We start from the raw sequence: 17735 nt of genomic DNA, 5'->3' as shown, positions 1-17735 counted from the left end.
ATATTTAGATTGGCTGTACAATTTATGGCTTGTGGTTTGATTGGTAAGGCAATAGGAAAAAGAATTTAATGGCAAACAAATGGCTTTAGTTCCTCTGGAATTATTGACAAGTTATCAAAAACCCAATATAAAAATTGACTCTAGTATCGAAGAATTACTTGTGAGTACTAATTTATGAGATGACAGTAAAGTCAAGATATTTGGGAACAGTTCTTGTACCTAAAGAACCTGTTAGAGTATCTGTTGTACTAGATAAAACTGAAGAAACAGAATCTCAATCCAAAGAAAAACCTGGTGATGATGCTGATGAACATGTTAACTATATCTGTACCTCAATTATATCAAAAATATGTTCTGCATTTAATCAATAAACTGAAGTTAAGTCATTATGGATGGAATTTCAAAGGTGAATTAATGATCAATGGTAAACCTGTTTTTGGACGCTATTTAGTAGATTTAATTTCATATTTAATGAGAAATTGAAAAACTGCATTGGCTCTGATTTTGGTTTTAATGAATTTTGGAAGAGTTTAAAGAAAATAACATTCCTAAAGAGTGGATCAGAACAAAAAGTTCAGTGACTTTACCCAAATTAGAGAGAAACTGCAGTATCAATTTAGTATCATTATCAATGTAGTATCAATATTATATACAGTATCAATGCAGTATCATTATCAAATTAGCAGTCTATCTATCTATTCGAAAACAATTATGGTTATCAGAAAATTTTGAGGTTTTCTTTTTTTAGTCTTTGATAAAGCCAATCATTGAAATTCTAAAAAAAGAAAACGTTCATATAGATATATAAAATATGTCTCAGAAAATCTCTCTCTCAGTATTTTAAATAAATGCTCTGAATATTCTAGTCAAGAATCCCAAAGAAATTCTCTATGATCTCTCCAAGAATATTTTACCAGTGGAAGAAGTCTTATCAGGAAGAGGAAAAAGTCCCGAATGGATAAACTTAAAATCTATATATTATAATCCAAAATTGCCTGTCTGCATTGTTTAACAGTGTGAGTAAACAATTCTAAACAGTTCTTGTAGTGACACAAGATGCCTCTGTAGCTTGAATTTCTGCTGCAGATGCCCTCCAATCTGCCAGACATGCCATGTAAGTACTGATCATCTATCTCTGTTGGTCTGGGAGGTCTGAATTCCAGTCTACTAATAACAGTTCCTCCCCTGACCTTTGTTACCAACAGTTGTGTCCAGTGGATACATCTCAATCCATTCCATAATCTCACAAAATGAAAATCCACTCTCTTGAAAGCCTACCACATAATCTTGTTGAAACTGGTTTAATTACTGAAATGCAATTTATTGTTGCTTCAGCCTTCTTAGGCCTACCTACTTGAGTGAGGCTATTATGGTGGGAAAATTTTTAAAAATAATTTACAAAACAAGTTTGAACCGCCAGGGAGGTTGGGAACCGTCGACTCTCCCTTTTCGGCTACAGGTTGTTAAACCTGCTCACTTGTCAAAATGGCTAAATTTCAAATGCAGTCCCGAATGGTCGTGTCGGGATATGAAAATCGTCTGGCACTCAGTTTTCCCGCCTTTTTATGAACGACCGTTGTCGCCATAGATACGGCGATCAGATCATTTTGAAAACTCGACTGCTCATTGGCTAAAAGACATCAGACCATCGGCGGACGTCTTATAGAGCTGGTAAATGCTGATTGGTGGAATCCAATGCTGATTCAATCCTATAAAAGCATAGAAGTTCTGGCGGGAAGTTCAGTTTACTTTGGACATTGGAAGTGAACTCACGCTGACCTTAGCTCGCCTACGCTGTTTTAGAAGATTGTCTCATCTTGTTGTATTGTTGTGGACTTTGAATTTGTACGTCGCAAGGTGTTTTTCCGACGGACCTGTTGCAGTGGATAATTACTTTGAACTTTGTTAATATCTAATGTTTGTAATTCTTATATGTGAACTTTAATTGTAATTGTACATACGTTTATTTTCAAATATACATTAAGTTTTAAATTCAACTGGCTCTGAAGTATAATTTGAAGTTGACTGGTCGGGATTCTTTTTGTCAGGTCAAATGGAGGTGAGAGGGGTCGTCGACGAGGCGTAGGCAATACACGAGTAAATGACACCATTTAACAATGGAAACAACGATTTATTAGATTAACAAAAAAAAATAATGATTACAAAATTTAACATCTGGAGAAATGAATTTAGTTCGCTAGCTCCTAACTCGCAGAGAGAGTTTACATTAACTGTTCCATACCTCTAGTAGATTTCAACATAGATGTTAGGTTTATGCCCTTATTCTTCTGATCGATGCACAAAGTTAAAATTCCCGGAGACAATCCTTTCTGACCAGCCATAGATGAGACTCCCCCCCGAGGAGGGGGAAGTCGCTTTTATAGCTTCATGCTGGGGAAATTAGTCATGTGATCCCCTATTGTAAGAGGTAGATTTGGTCCTGCAGGTGTGGAGGTTAAAGTTGTTCCTGGGACCAAAACAAAATGACGAATTCGGACTTTAAACTTTTTGTCTTGCAGCAGAGGAATGTCATTGTTCGAGGGTTGAATGTTTATATTAACGAGGAAAGTTATAAGTTTCTATCGATATTTGATTTTTTTTTTTTCCACCAATGTTATTTTAACGAGGAGGCAACAAATTTATTTCAAATACATCGAAAATTTAGGGGGGAAAATGAACAATTTTCGGCTTATTCTAAGCTCGGATCTCACACAAGTGTTATTATGTACAAAGTTTTCAGTTTTTCTGAGTTGTTTCTTGCCAAGTGTAACATATTTATATGTACCAGTTAAGATACCTAGCATCCACATCACCTACCATTTTTATGAAATGTGCTCTAACTGCAAAAATTTTCTCTCTCCCAAATTAGCATTGTTAACTTTCCCAAATTTACTGGGAACTCCCTGAATTTTGCAAAAATTTTAAATTCTCAGACTTTTAAACTGAGGTCTATTCTTGCTGTATTTACTCAACAAGATGATCAGCTTTTTGGTTATATATTAAAAAAAACTTAGGGGTAGGCAACAATGTTTTTGATATTGCTGAGAGTAAAAAAATGTTAATTTCCAGAATTATTTTAATACTGGAAAAGCTTGTCAAGCTTATCCCAGATATAGTGCCCATTCAAGTTATGAGTTACTTTTCAACAGCATGTGTGAGAAAATAAGATGACATTCTAGGCATTTTCAGTTACTGTTGCATGCAGGCTGAATTTCTCCCATTTAAGACTGCAAATTTAAGTTGCAGTCAATTCTATATATAATAAGTTGCATTTTTATTTCAGACAAGTAGAAATGGGTAAAAAGTGGGGTGTGGCTGTGTCAGGGACACAGCTGTGTGTTTTATGTGAATATATGTACGTACGTTAATGGGTAATATTTTCTTTGAGCATATATATATATGTCATAATCATTCCTTAACAGTAAGAAGTCCTTTGGATCTCAGTGAAGACGAGCACTTTGCGGAGTTAGATGCACAGAACGAACCATCAACGTCTGTGACCACTTCCAAACAGCAACTCAGACTATGGATCGAATTCCCGCTCAAGATGATGGGCCAGTGATGTCAACTGAAAGCTACGCCACATGTAATCTGCAATACTAGACGTGCACTGATCAGGTCTAATGCAGGCAACCCATGTTGCTTAGGTGGATGCAAAAATCCATTCGAACGTGACAACGTGAGCACTTTGTCAGAGTGATTTTCTACATGTACCACACAGTTTAAAGTCAGCCACTGCCTCCTCTGGGAAAGTATTACTAAGCAGTGTTAAGTGTTTTCCCTTTGGTGGCTTCAACAAGCACGGAAATCATAGACGGTCACACGTCACACTTGTGTCCGAATGGATTGTTGACAAACGTAGTAGTGAAACGTGCACTAGCTGCCACCCAATGTGTCTTCATAATCAGCAATAACACACAATCAATGTCTATACAGCCCAGCATTGATACAGAAGCGATTACATCATCCACTTGCATAGGCTCAGCTGGCCCAGCAGCAGATGTACTTGCACTGTCATTAATCTGCTCGGACACCTTCATATTTTTTATATTCCCAGCTCCACTTCACTCTATCATATGGTGTTTTATGGGTATCACTGGATTGCTCTTGAGAAGCCCTTTCCAACCATATGCGATTTTCTATATTTTGATTTGGCTTTTCTACAAGTATAGGTCGACATTGTATTAAGTTTTTCTAATTTTTAACTTTAACGTCATATATATTCACCATAACTATTCCACACTAATGTTTTGTGTAAGCAATCAATAAATATTGACGAGAGCTGTAAATTGAAATGCAAATGAGCATCGTAACTTCTCTGATTCAAAATGTATACTAAATGGAAAGTATGTGACGTGGCAAAGCGACCTCAAAATGGCAGTGCTTCCGACCTCTCCGTTCCATGTGATGTGTCACAGTCCCCACTCAACAATGAATTCTTTGATCCTTTAACTATCAAGTGGTGTAATTAAATTTTGGATGTAGGTGATAGGTATGTAGCTGCAATGCCAAACTGTATCCTCCCGATTTTGTTACCAGTTTTCTGAATTGCCTCACACTATGGAAGCAAATTTAAAGATGTATTCACATCAAAAATATGACTTATACAAGAATTGAAATATTAACGAACAATTATCTAGTTTTTAATTTAATATTCAATATCAGTTACTACTAACTTGTGATTTTAATCCAGTTTGTTTTATTGTGTTTTTCTATAAATTTGAATGTAAATAACTTATTTTTAAAACTGTTTATTGTCTGTATTTATGATTTCTCCAATTTTAACTATATCTTTAAATATTGATAAATTGTAAAAAAATTTATAGGAAAGTAAATGTTAACAAACTTCAATAAAATAGCATTCAAGTATATTATCGAAATTGCTGTTATTTTATTTTAGATATTGATTAGTTTTATAATATAGAAATTATAAATGAATAAATGACTTAATGAAAGTTGGCTTCCTGAAATTCTTAATTGCAAGAAATTTTTCAGTCAAAATATTTAACTGTTTAGAATACAATAGACAAAATGGAATACTTTTGTAATGATGTTCTGAACAGTTACTTTTTGAATTTGAGACTGATGCAATAGAATATGTGAAATTACAGTATATGAAATAAATATCTGGGTTAAAATAAGTAAATAAATAAAATAAAAATAAATAAAAACAAAAATAAAATTTTTGTACAAATTTTTGTTCTTGTCCAAGGGGACAAATAATTATAATTGCCATTTTATTTTTGTTTTTTATTTATATTTTTTATTGTTGTTTTACTTTATTTTTATTGTTTTATTTGTATTATTTATTTTGTATAATTTTACATGTTCTATTGCAATGAATTCAGAACTTTGAAAGGTTGCAGACTCCTATTTTCAGCTGTTAACTTTTAGTTATTAAGCATCCCCATCACGGCCTGCCCGCTCTTATATACATATAGAACTTAGAAAATTTGAACTAATTGTTCATTAATTATTTTTGAGTGATCAATGTGTAGTATTGTAGTAGAGTTTTGCAAAATATAAAAAAATAAAATCATAAAACTTCTGAATAAGTTATATTGATGTGAAACCTAAAAAATTCCTTACTACACTCATTCAATTCTGAGCCGAACGAATTCGTTGCCCTTCCAATCTTTGCTGTAGAAGTGTAGATTCATGTCGTCTACAATTATGAACTGTTTCTTCCTATTTGTGCTCTTGCAGCTCTCGGCATTATTTATCAATCAATCTCAAAAATATTCACCAATAACTATTTCGAATATTTTGTACAATTACCTGCAGAAACTATTCAAAAACCCGCCATAAGTACTGTACACATACGGCCATCTAGCGTGATGATGTCACTTTTGTAATTCCTCAAAGATTTTGCTAATTAACTAATTAACTATAATTTAATGTCGGTTCTTCAAATATAATAGTAAACTTCAATAATAGACTTTTCTTATAGACAGCATGTGTTGCCATCTAGTGAAGAGAGAGAGAGAAATAGACAGACAAAAATCCATTGCAGTTTTATTTAATTAATAAAAAATCTGTAGGTTTGATTAATGGTAAACATTCCAGGGATCATAAAGATGCTACAGTTAGGCTGTGTACACACTAGGCGTTTTTAAACGTGCGTTAGCTCGGCCTTCGACGAGCGTTTTTGGAGCGTGCGCACTGGCTCAGTTTGAAAATGGACGTGAAAGTAATTGCTTGTGTGCCCCTCCTCCATCGTCACTATAAAAGACGATGGCAGAGGCAAAGAGAATTTTGGGTGCACCCAATATTACGAGATAGACTGACACATGGAATGTTTGCGGAGTTGTATCCAAAACTAAGACAAAATGAACCCAAGTTTTTTTAATTCTTTTAAAGTATCTATAAAATCCTTTGACGATGGTTGGTCTCTTTTAGATTTCATCAATAAATAGATCAGTATCGAAATGATCGTTCTCCATTTCAGCACATATATCTCAAAGCGCTCGGCTGACACCCGCAAAACGCACATTTTAACAAAAATCTATAAATGCGCGCTTGGCCAAAAGCACGCGTGAGTGTGTACGCCTATATAGAACTCTTGGTTCTTTAAAACGCGTGTTTAAAAACGCCTAGTGTGTACACAACCTTAAAGTTTGGTAACGATTGGTTCAGTAGTTTTCAGTTAGTGGTCACAAACGAAAAATACATTGTCTCTTTATATAGTAGTATAGATTAATAAACTATATTACTAACAGGAAACTCAGACATCTTTTATAATGTATTTGAAAACAGAAAAAATAATATAAGTTTTCTTAAAATAAATTAATAAATTATAAAATGCAATAAAAAGTTCAATAAAAAGAACATCTTTTTTTATTTTTTAAAAAGTTGTTAAAATGTAATATTTTAATATATAATATATAAAACAACTTCTCACACAATCTCTGGGAAGGATAAATCAACACGCCAAAACCTTTTTTATATCCCAGTATGCAGATTTAGACAAAACTAACATTTTCAACCATAAACTTGGTCTTCTTCATGCTATTGACCAGTATAAAATTTGAAACTGGAATTTGAATGTGTTTTAAATTATTTTAAATTCCAAAATATTTAAACATTGGAAAATAATTTTTGCTGTACGTGCTAATAAAGTGATAAAAATATCATTACATCACCACAAATAAATAAGATGTAATTATTGGTGTAGAAATGTTAGCTACCTGCTATTGTTCCCGTTTTTTTTAAATAGCACCATCTCCATGCACACGAAATATTAGTGGCATCCTTTGCATTAATACAGTTGTTAGCCAGGCCGGCTTTGTATATTTCTAACACTTCCAGGTTGCAAAGGTGTTGAACCTGATCTGACATTTTCAGCAATTTGGCCTTATTTTGGAGGTCTGCTTGTATTTTGGGGTCTGTGGCATAGGCAGCTAGGATGGTGGTATGCCTTTAGTTGGCAGTATCATACCCATGCTCCTGTATTATTTTGCTTAGTGAGCGGTTCATGGATCCGATGTGTACTAGATCTCGCTGGAATCTGCGGTCTCTGAGAGAAACCATATAGACACCCTGTGCCCGACCTTCCTCTGTCCTGTCTTTGTCATTGTGCAACAGCCCATATACCATGTTAGATCTCTTATATGCAATCTTTGTGCCTTTATGAGTAGCAATTTATAAATGGAGCTTAGTTGCTGGTTGTATTGCACCACTGTGCGTGATTGTTTGCTCCTATGTTTATGGGTGTTGTTGGGCTTTACCTGTGTGTTGCGAGTGTGGAAAATTGTTAACAGGTTGGTGTACCCGCGCAATAAATTATGTATTTATTGCACGGGTACGCCAGTTGTAATTAATGCACTTTAATTCTGCACAGTATCCTCCCATCTAGTGTGGTGCATGCATGCCCTTCTAGTTAGTGCATGGAATGCAGAGATCTTGTAAGAAAAAGGGTCCGCAGAGTTTGACGGAATAAATATTGGTATGTAGCAAGGTTTGTAATGTACTCTGGTTTGCACTCTTTCTGCGTCCAGACAAATGTTGACATCTAGGAAATGTGCATTTGTGTCACTCTTCTGCTCCAGCTTGATGGTAAGGCCATATGGGTTGTTGTTCATAGAATCTAAGAAACCATTTATGTTGGGCTCAACCTTGCAAAGAATGACTGTCATCTACATATCTTTTTATAAACTTGTATGTTTAGAGCAAAAGGTATGACCTTTTGCTCTAATTGTTGAACCACCAGTTTGCACAAGTCCTGAGTCCTGCCTGTAGGTACGGCCCATTTTTGTAAATATGTACAGTTATTGAAGTGGAAGAATGAGGTATAGCATAAGAGGTGTGTTAGCTCCAATACATGTTTACGATGCATACCTGTCCATTTGCAGCTTAGTAACAGATCCCTGAGGGCACAGAAGCATGATTGTATTATAATTGAGGGGTATAGGGAGACAAAATCAAAGACAGTAATGCATGCTACATCTGATGCCTTAACTTGTCGTAAACTATCAATTAGTTCATTGGAGTTTTTGACATTTCAATCACACCCCTTTCAGTGCTCAGATATAAAGTTTTGTGCAGCACTGTCAAGCAACCTAGTAGGAGATCTAGATTTATCCAGAATGGGTCTTTGCGAATTACAAATAACCTAGGAATATCCAGTGAGGCAACCACCACCCTGTTTGACACATGTCAGATCAGGTTCAACACCTTCACAACCTGGAAGCGTTAGAAATATACAAAGCTGGCCTGGCTGGCAACTGTATTAATGGAAAGGATTCTACTAATATTTCGTATGAGTGGTGGAGGTGGTGCTGTGAAAAAACAGGAACAATAATAGCAGGTAGCTAATGTTTCTACACCAATAATTACATCTTATCCTTACATCACTGCAAATAAATAATATTTTTATCACTTTATTAGCACATACAGTGAAAATTATTTTCCAACGTTTTTAAATATTTTGGAATTTTAAAATAATTTAAACATGTTGTTTGAATTCAGTTTTGAATTTTATACTGGTCAGTAGCTTGATGAAGACCAAGTTTATGTTTGAAAATGTTAGTTTTGTCTAAATCTGTGTGTACTGGGATATAAAAAAGATTTTTGTGTGTTGATAAAATTTTTATAAATATTTTATTTATTATATCAAAATTTAAAATATTTTGCTAAGTAATAAAAGTATTTTTAGAAAATTGGGTGTTTTTAGAAAATTGACAAGTTTCTCATGGACCACAGTATTGGAATTATTGTTCTGTAATCATATTCCATTGTATTAGTTTCAGATTCAAAAATTCTAACTGTTCAGAAATTACTTTTGAAAGAGTTCCATTTATTCTATTCGAAACGTTAAATATTAATTTTGAAGAAATGTTTTCAGCTAATTTTATTGTCATATATTCAGATTAAATTCTAAATTCCGAAATTTTATTCCATTTTGATTAATGTTTTTTTTTTATTTACTATATAGTGCCATGATAAAGACACAATTCAATAAGTTAATTATGAAAACATGAAAGATCTTTGATAGTATATTTCTATTAAATTTTTAACATATATACATATAATGTTCAGAAAACTAATTTTATATATTTATTTATTTGCAGAGAGAAAATGTTTTCTTGTAAATGTGGAAAAAACTTCTCGGATGTGGAAGACTACATTAATCATGTGGACCATGATGAGGAACATACAGAAAATTCAAATGTTAATATTTCAGCAAGTAATTCCTTCAGTTTTTCTTGCCCTCCTTGCAATAAGAAATTTACTGGAAATGCTTCATATCAAGATCATATAAAAAGCAAAAAACATAAGAAAAAATTGATTGAAATTGAACAAATCAAAAAACTGAAAAATGACAATGGAATAAATTATACTGAATCTTCTTTTTCAGAAACACATGTAACGAATAATGATGAAACAATGTATGAGTCTAATAATGAAGGAAGTTTTGTAGAAATTCATTCAAACAATGCATCTACTGATTTGCCTTTTAAATGTGATATCTGTGATTCCGGCTGTAGTGGATATGAGGCATTTCAACAACATTTAAAAGGGAAAAAACATATGAAGAAATTAAGAGAGTTAGATATAATGAATGAGATAAAGTCAAATGAAAAAATAAAAGAATCAAAACCTTTTGAAATGTCTCAACAAAGTCATAATAATACATCTAATTTAAATAACAGCATTATTGATTCATCATTAACAAGAAATATATGGGATGCATGTAATGATGATGATAATATGGATGTAACTAGTTCTACTTGTGAAAGTAATAATTCTTCATGGTGCAATATTTGTGAACAGAATCCATTGTCAAAGATGTCTTTAGAAACTACAGAACAGAATCTTTCTACGGAGAATGTAAAGATACCAAATGAATTTGTTATTAAAGATGAAAAAGTGCAAATAGAGAAAAATAATAGCACTAATGAAGTTGATGCAAATTTTACAGAAAATGCAATAGGTGATTTAAATAAATCATCACAATTTTTTACTTGTGAAATATGCAAGGTAGACATAAGTGGAATAATACCTTACCATCAACATATAAATGGATCTAAACATAAAAAAGAAGTAAAGAAGGCCGAGTTACTAAAATTCCATTCCATGTCTAACATTGAAGAAAGCAATTCACACCAACAGGATAAAATTATACAGGAATCAAAGGGCATTTCTTTAAATACTGAAGTTTGTTCTATGATAACATCACCTGTTTCTAATTCTTATCCAACTCAGTCACTGTCAAATTCATCTGCAGAAAAATCTTTGTATTGTGAAATTTGCAATGTAATTTGTAGTGGAATTATACCCTTTAAAACACACATTGATAGTGTCAAACATTTAAAAAAAAAATTAATGCTACAAAAGTTTAATCCTCATGCTAATCAATCTCAAGATTCAAAAACACAAGATTTGAATATTTCATCCAGTATAGAAAATAATGAGAGTCCTTTGAATCAGACCAAAACCATTGAGCAAGCATGTAGCAAAAATAATCAACAGAATGAACCCAAAAATTTGTCACATAATCCAGATTGTCTTCATAATAATGTACCTGTAGCTACATCCTCCTGTGAAGAACATATCAAAAATAAACATTTTAATGAAAGAGATTTTGAGGTACTTGAAGATAAAAATATAAAAATTCATTTATCAGAAAATATAAATAATTTCATCAGAAAATATAATATAAATCATGAAAATATAAATCATTTATCAGAAATAAAACATCCAAAAGAAATTTCAAAAAATTCAGAGTGCAACAAATATTCTAATAATGGAAATGTACTTTTCTCTGAAACTATTGGTAAAGATCAATTAACAGCTTCATTACAGTTTTTTGTGTGTGACAAATGTAGTATGCATTTCACTGGCGAAGTTCCCTTTCAGCAACATTTGAAAGGTCTGAAACATAGTAAGAAACTACAACAATTACAGTACCTCGAAAAAAGAGATGGTCAAAATCCATCTGCTTGTAGTAGTAATCTTGAAAATGTCAAGACTCCATTGCCATCTACTAGATTGCCACAAAACAATATTGAACAGAATTTAGATGGAGAACTGTGTGATAAATTAATAAATTCTAAACTCATTAATGATATTACATCTTCAGTAAGAAATTCTAGTGATGATGCTGAAAATATACTAGAAAGTGAACTTATTAGTTCTACCGGATCTTCAATAGTTGTGATTGATAGTCAAAATTGAACTTTTATTTTCATAATTTATCTTTATCAGATAATTTATCATGTGAAAGGGCACTGAAAACATTTTACCAGTTTCAAACATTCTTAATAGTGCTTGTGTTTTGAATTTTATATCATCAAAAATAATGATGATGAATTCAAGATTAAGTGGTTTTAATTATATTTGATAAATTCCATAAAAGTTAGTGCCTTTTTTTATTATTTCAATCATATTAATCCTCCCAGTGGACATTATGATCAGTCCAAGAGTACAATAATTGGTAGTAAAGGAAGAGCAAATCATAGAAGTTTAATCAACTGTAAAAATTCAGAAGAATTAATTAAAACTTGAGGTCACAGATTGATACATTTATTACCTTTTTGGTCTTCTAAAACAGCTAAATATAATTTGTCAAAAGTATAATTTTAGGAAAGAATATTTAAAATGTAATTATTAGCAGATGTTTAAAAATTCATAGTTAATTCTTGCAATAAGAAATATATTTAAATTAATAAACGATTTATTATTATTCTTGAATGATGTCTAGTTTTAAATCGCACAATGTATTCAAAACTAGAATAATAACTATTGGAGTTGAACGAATTGATTTTTTTTTAGTACAGTATTCCTAGCTTCAATAAATTATTTTAAGATTGCACACGCAATAAAACCTCGGTTTAACGGACTAATTCGGGCGAGGGATGTCCGTTAATTAATTAAAGCCAAAAGACCGTGATACAATAGTTTTCATAATGGGAGTTAAAAAATTGATACATTAGTTTTTTTTTAATATAGTTGAGTAATAATTTAATATAAATCAAATTTTAAACTATTAAATATTGAGACATTTTTAGATAATATATAATCGTTTAAAGTAAATATAAAATTTACATAACATGTTTGGTTTAAATTTTCTGTTGTATAATTGATTAATTGCTTTTTTTACTATTAGTAACTAATTAAATGATTTTAATAATAAATAACGTAGAAATTTTAAGGCGAATAATAATTGTTTTAATGCCACTACGATAACAAAAACGGTAATATAAAATGACGCGATGATTAAAATAGAAATGGTTTTTATTTTATTAATTTTCAATTGAAAATATTCTTCTCTTTTTGGATTTCGGTTATAAATGACTTCATAATATCGAAGTGAAAATTATTTTTCGTTTCGAATATCCGTTTCATTTATATACCGGTATCTAAACATTTCTGCACGTCAATAATGCTTTGTTAATAACAGACAACTAATTGGTAAGTCATTTCTGTTAGATTACTCTTAAAAATTATTTTGAATATATTTTATATTTACTATTCTAGTCTCGACATAACTTTTGATAAGATTTAATGTGGCAAAATCGATAAGGGCACTTGTGCAGTTTAGGGGGTACGGCTGTTTGAAAGGTTTTCTTCCATAAAATTAATCGATTCTAGACTAATTCGACTCGAATATTTCCAAAACACGTGTAATATTTTGGGAATAACCCATATAAAACATGTTATAAACAAAAAATTGTCGGAATACTTACCGAGTGTACTTCGTTCGAAGACGCCATTGCTTAAGCTTGTTTTCGTCGCGGAGCGGCACATCGGCGTACGAAGCAGTCATGTGACATTTGTCGGTGCTATTCTGTCACGTGAGTACTCATCTCCGACGTGTTTCCTGATAACTGTTTTTTTTTTTGCTGAACTTTGGAGACATTACGTGATAGATCATAATATACTATAGTATTTTTATTGTAATTAGAAATTACTCACTATTATTATTGACTATATGAAGCAACAAAGGTAAAACGCTCGCTAACGACAATAATTTTATCATGATATATATTATGATAATAAATATTAGTCAGATGCAACATAAGACGTCTGATGTTTCCTTCTTACACCTGTTTCGTTTACACTAAACACTTGATCCCAAACTATAGTACTCACATAAGTTCGACGCCGTCCGACATATTCTTTATGCCAGTGTTTCTAACCTCTAACGAATTGTCGCCCCCTTCAATAAAACCGTTACGTAGTACGTATCGCCCCCTTCACTTCAAAATTCCGATGCCAGGGACAACGCTAACGCCAAATTCATACTGTATCGAATAGACTAGTGACTAGTATAATGTTTGTTTAATTATTGTACGATATAACGAATAAAATATCTAATTATTCTTAATATAATGTTTTACTATATCGCCCAGAAAATTGTTTTTCGCCCCCCAAAATATAAATTGTTACAAATCGCCCCCTCAACATGGAAAAACGCCCACATGGGGGCGTTATCGCCCCCGTTGAGAAACACTGCTTTATGCTTTCACAGGCAAGAGACACGTGTTCGCGACAATGTAAAAATTATGGTTTGAGAGATTACAACTAACTTAAATCTACCTTAATCTAAGGGTGCGACTATGCAGACGCGAGCGAGCGAGAAGAGGCGAGACGCGATAAATATCAAAACCTGTCAGATATGTGCGAGAATCAGAAATTCGCTCTCGCTAGCGTTATTTCTCGCTTCTCGTTTGTGCATGGTTTTCCTTCCCGAAAACTAAATCGCTCGCTCTAAATTCGCGTCTGCATAGTCACACCCTAACTTATATTCTAAGGAAGAAGGGTGAAAAAAATAAGAAATATGAAGGGAAGAGACAAGGAAAAAGGACAGATTTTGTGGGGTACCCGGGTAAATTTGGCAGTCTCCGATCTTCTCTATATCGGTACTTGAGTCAATTTCCTTCCTCTTGTTTCCGTCTCTTGAGAATTCAAGAGCGTTTTTGAAGTCTTAATGTGGGTGTTCTAATTTTCGTCCGTTCGCAGACAACTTCCAAGCCTTCTTTTGTCCCACTAGGCGAAAAACTTTAGCTTGCTCTTTCTTACATCTGTACACCTCGGACGCTGACCCAAAAGTGTCTTGTTCGTTTTTACTGATGGCCTCAGGGCTTCTTAGTATCCCCTTTGTCTTTTCCCTTCATCCTTGGACAAAGGTTGTCCCCCACCCGTAGAAAAAGAATAGGTTAGAAAGTTCTAGAAACAGACGTTAAAGACAAAGGAATTTAGGAGAAATAAAACTTATATCTACCCCTATTTACAAAGACATGGCGTACCGCCACATCCGTATATCGCGACCATTTGATATAGGACCAATAATTAATACCGCACTATTGTACACGGATTCGTGATATACTGTACACACACAACTTGCTAAAATAATGACTGCTCGATAACATTTTAAGTTCTAAATCTTATTGATTTGACCGGAATATGAACAGTAATTATACATTGGCGATACTCAATCCTCGAGCCACATGTTTGCAACATTACGCTGGTCGCAACTTTACAAGTTAGTACGCTACACATTATAATATAATACTTTTAAAAATTAAAAATTTGGGGGATCATTTTTTGACCGATCGCCATACTTTTCCTCCATTTATATATATATATAGTTCTATATATGTTAATTGTTGCATATATAGGCTGTCAAATTACACATTTGGCTTCCAAAAACACAATCTTTATCTTCATTTATTTGCTTAGAGCTATGATCTGTCCTATCTATGGCTAATATTATACTGGTATCTGCTTCACTGTGTGCAGATTGCTTCACCAAGATCTGTATGACCTCTTACCACCAATTACAGAAGGAAATATTTGAATTGGGCATGAATTTATGTTAATTGGAAAGTAATGCTATTTACAAATGAGTCAAAGTAAACTTAGCAGAGCAATTCAAAGTTCGTCCCTTGTTCTCATCTGATGAGAGCATGGGACACTATCAGCCCTCTAAGATCAGTAAAAAGGATATCTGTGGCGAAGGCAGTATTATAGTTTAGGGTGACATCTCACACTGACCTCTAAATGCTTCTGAGAGGAACCATAACTGCTAGAAGATATAGAGATAAAATAATCAATCCAATAGTTATTTCTTGTTTTAATAGATACTTAGTCCCATTGTTTGTGCTTATGCAGGTGCAATAGATGATACATTTATTCTACAAAACAATACGACTTACCTGTGTTGAGGTAGGCTTGTAGGCTAATATCTTTGGGACAGGGGAACTGTATGTATGGATTAGCCAGTGAGGTGTTTAGATCTTAATCCCATAGAGCATGTGTAAAATGCTCTCAAAAGACGTTACTGCTCTCAGCTTTCCAAATCCAGCTTCTCATGGACTTGGAATAGCTTTGGAAAAAAATGGTCTCTGCTACCTAGTGAGTTGCCAGACAGAATTAACAACAGGCAATACTGCTATGAAGTATGCACTGCAGCACAGAGTAATAACATTTCATATTTAATGTACTGTGACTATTTTACTATCATACTTTACTTTGACCTGGATCTGTAAGTGCTACTTTTTTAAGAAATAAATGCTTCACACACAATATATTTCATTCTTCCTTTAAGGTAGAATGCAATAGAAATTTTCATCAAGTTTTATGCATTTTCCTCATTTCATCTGCAATTTTTTTTTTTTTTTTAATTGATTTATTAAGTTTTAAATAAGCTCCAATACAGTTGACCCCCCTCTATAACACAGGTTCCTATAGTTCGGATTCCTATATCACGGTGAAAAAATTGCGACAGTATTTGTACAAACATGCTAAAAAAACTCCTATAATTCTGTAAAACGTCATCGCGGACTCGTGTTGCGGCAGGATTGGTCGAATCTAGACCAATAGCAGATATTGCACAAACCGCTGAGTTTAAACGAGCAGCAGACTTACTAGAAACCATTTATTATTTAATGTCCATAAAAATTATATTTATATTAATGATGTTTCCAAAGTTCAGCAAATTTTTCTCAAAAAAAATAATTTATCAGGAAGCACGTGAGCGCCATTCGATGACAAGCTCCACGATGAAAACAAGCTTAAGCAATGGCATAGTTGAACGGTGCATGCTCTGTACAATTTTTTGTTTATAGCATAGTTTATATGGATTATTCCCAAAAAATTATACGTATTTTGGAAATGTTGAGTCAAATTAGTCTAGAATCGATTAATTTTATGGAAGAAACCTTTCAAACAGCTGTAGTCCGTAAACTGCATACGTGCCGGGCTGTGATTCACTGGACTCGTAGAAAATGGATTCATAAAAGCTGGAATATATCTACTGTGTTATAGGGGGGGTTGACTGTAATCATAAATTGTTTTGTATTTAACTTTAAAAATGTATCTTACAATAAAATTCTGTTGAGAACCATAACACATTTGGCTCACACATTTGGTATTTACCAATTGCCAAATAATTGTCTATTTGTCCTTTTTGATTCAGCGCAATATATTGACAAGGAGCGAGGAAACCAAGAATACCAAAGATTAGTCATGAGTAAAAACATTAACAATACTTGATACTAGCCAAAAATGTGCTCATTTGGTGAATACTGAATGTGTGGAGCTGTTTTAAGATTAAAATCTCATCTTTTATACAGGGTGTATCAGAATGACATTTTAAAAATTTGGGGGATTGTAGCTGATGAAGTTTTGAACATTTTGATATAAGGAAGCCCATAGCTGGAAATGTGATATAAAGTTTCTACAGCACTTTGCAGTTGGTATTCTGAATGAAACAGCAGAATACAGTATTTATGACAAGTTTTATTGACAAAACAGTAGAGTGCAAAATCAAACTGTGCATCGAATCAGTGGGTGCAGTACTTTAGAGTAAATGCTCAATGTAATGACCACTAACTTCGTTACATAATGTGCTACGACAAACCATGTTTTTTCTGACTCTCTGTAAGATGCCATACTCTCCTCTGATGGTATTAAATGCTGTAAAGATGCGCTCTGTAAGCTCATGAACTGTTCCTACAGGTGTTGCGTACACAAGGGACTTTACATAACCCAGAGGAAGAAGTCAAGAACAATAACATGACGTCAGTGGACAGAAGGGTAACTACCAAAGTGAAGGTCGGTCAAGCACTTCCTACCACTGTAGAAACTTTATATCACATTTCCGGCTATGGGTTCCTTATATCAAAATGTTCAAAATTTTATTCTCTACAATTCCTCAAATTTTTAAAATGTCATTCTGATACACCCTGTATTTTGTCAGAGAAAAATATTTAAAAATCTTTAAATTTAGT

The 17735-nt window shown here is 33.1% G+C and overlaps 1 protein-coding gene across 4 annotated transcripts in view; it reads left to right on the top strand.

The window, feature by feature from the left end:
* LOC111617795 overlaps window positions 1-12127 on the top strand; it is a 44316-nt gene extending 32189 nt beyond the window's left edge. For 2 of the 4 annotated variants that reach the window (XM_023359097.1, XM_023359095.1), the window contains one exon: window positions 9570-12127. In XM_023359097.1, the coding sequence (XP_023214865.1) occupies window positions 9577-11676 (2100 nt within the window). In that variant the 5' untranslated portion in view covers window positions 9570-9576 and the 3' untranslated portion in view covers window positions 11677-12127. Of the gene's footprint in view, window positions 1-9469; window positions 9493-9567 lie in introns of those variants that run through there. The other 2 variants (XM_023359098.1, XM_023359096.1) reach the window with 2 other exon arrangements.
* The last annotated feature ends 5608 nt before the right edge of the window (window positions 12128-17735 follow it).

Source organism: Centruroides sculpturatus, unplaced genomic scaffold (genome assembly GCF_000671375.1).
Source record: "Centruroides sculpturatus isolate CEXI.00-Female unplaced genomic scaffold, Cexi_2.0 scaffold277, whole genome shotgun sequence".
Lineage (NCBI taxonomy): Eukaryota > Metazoa > Arthropoda > Arachnida > Scorpiones > Buthidae > Centruroides > Centruroides sculpturatus.
Note: the sequence above shows the minus strand (reverse complement) of the source record. Positions and strands in the feature narration are given on the sequence as shown.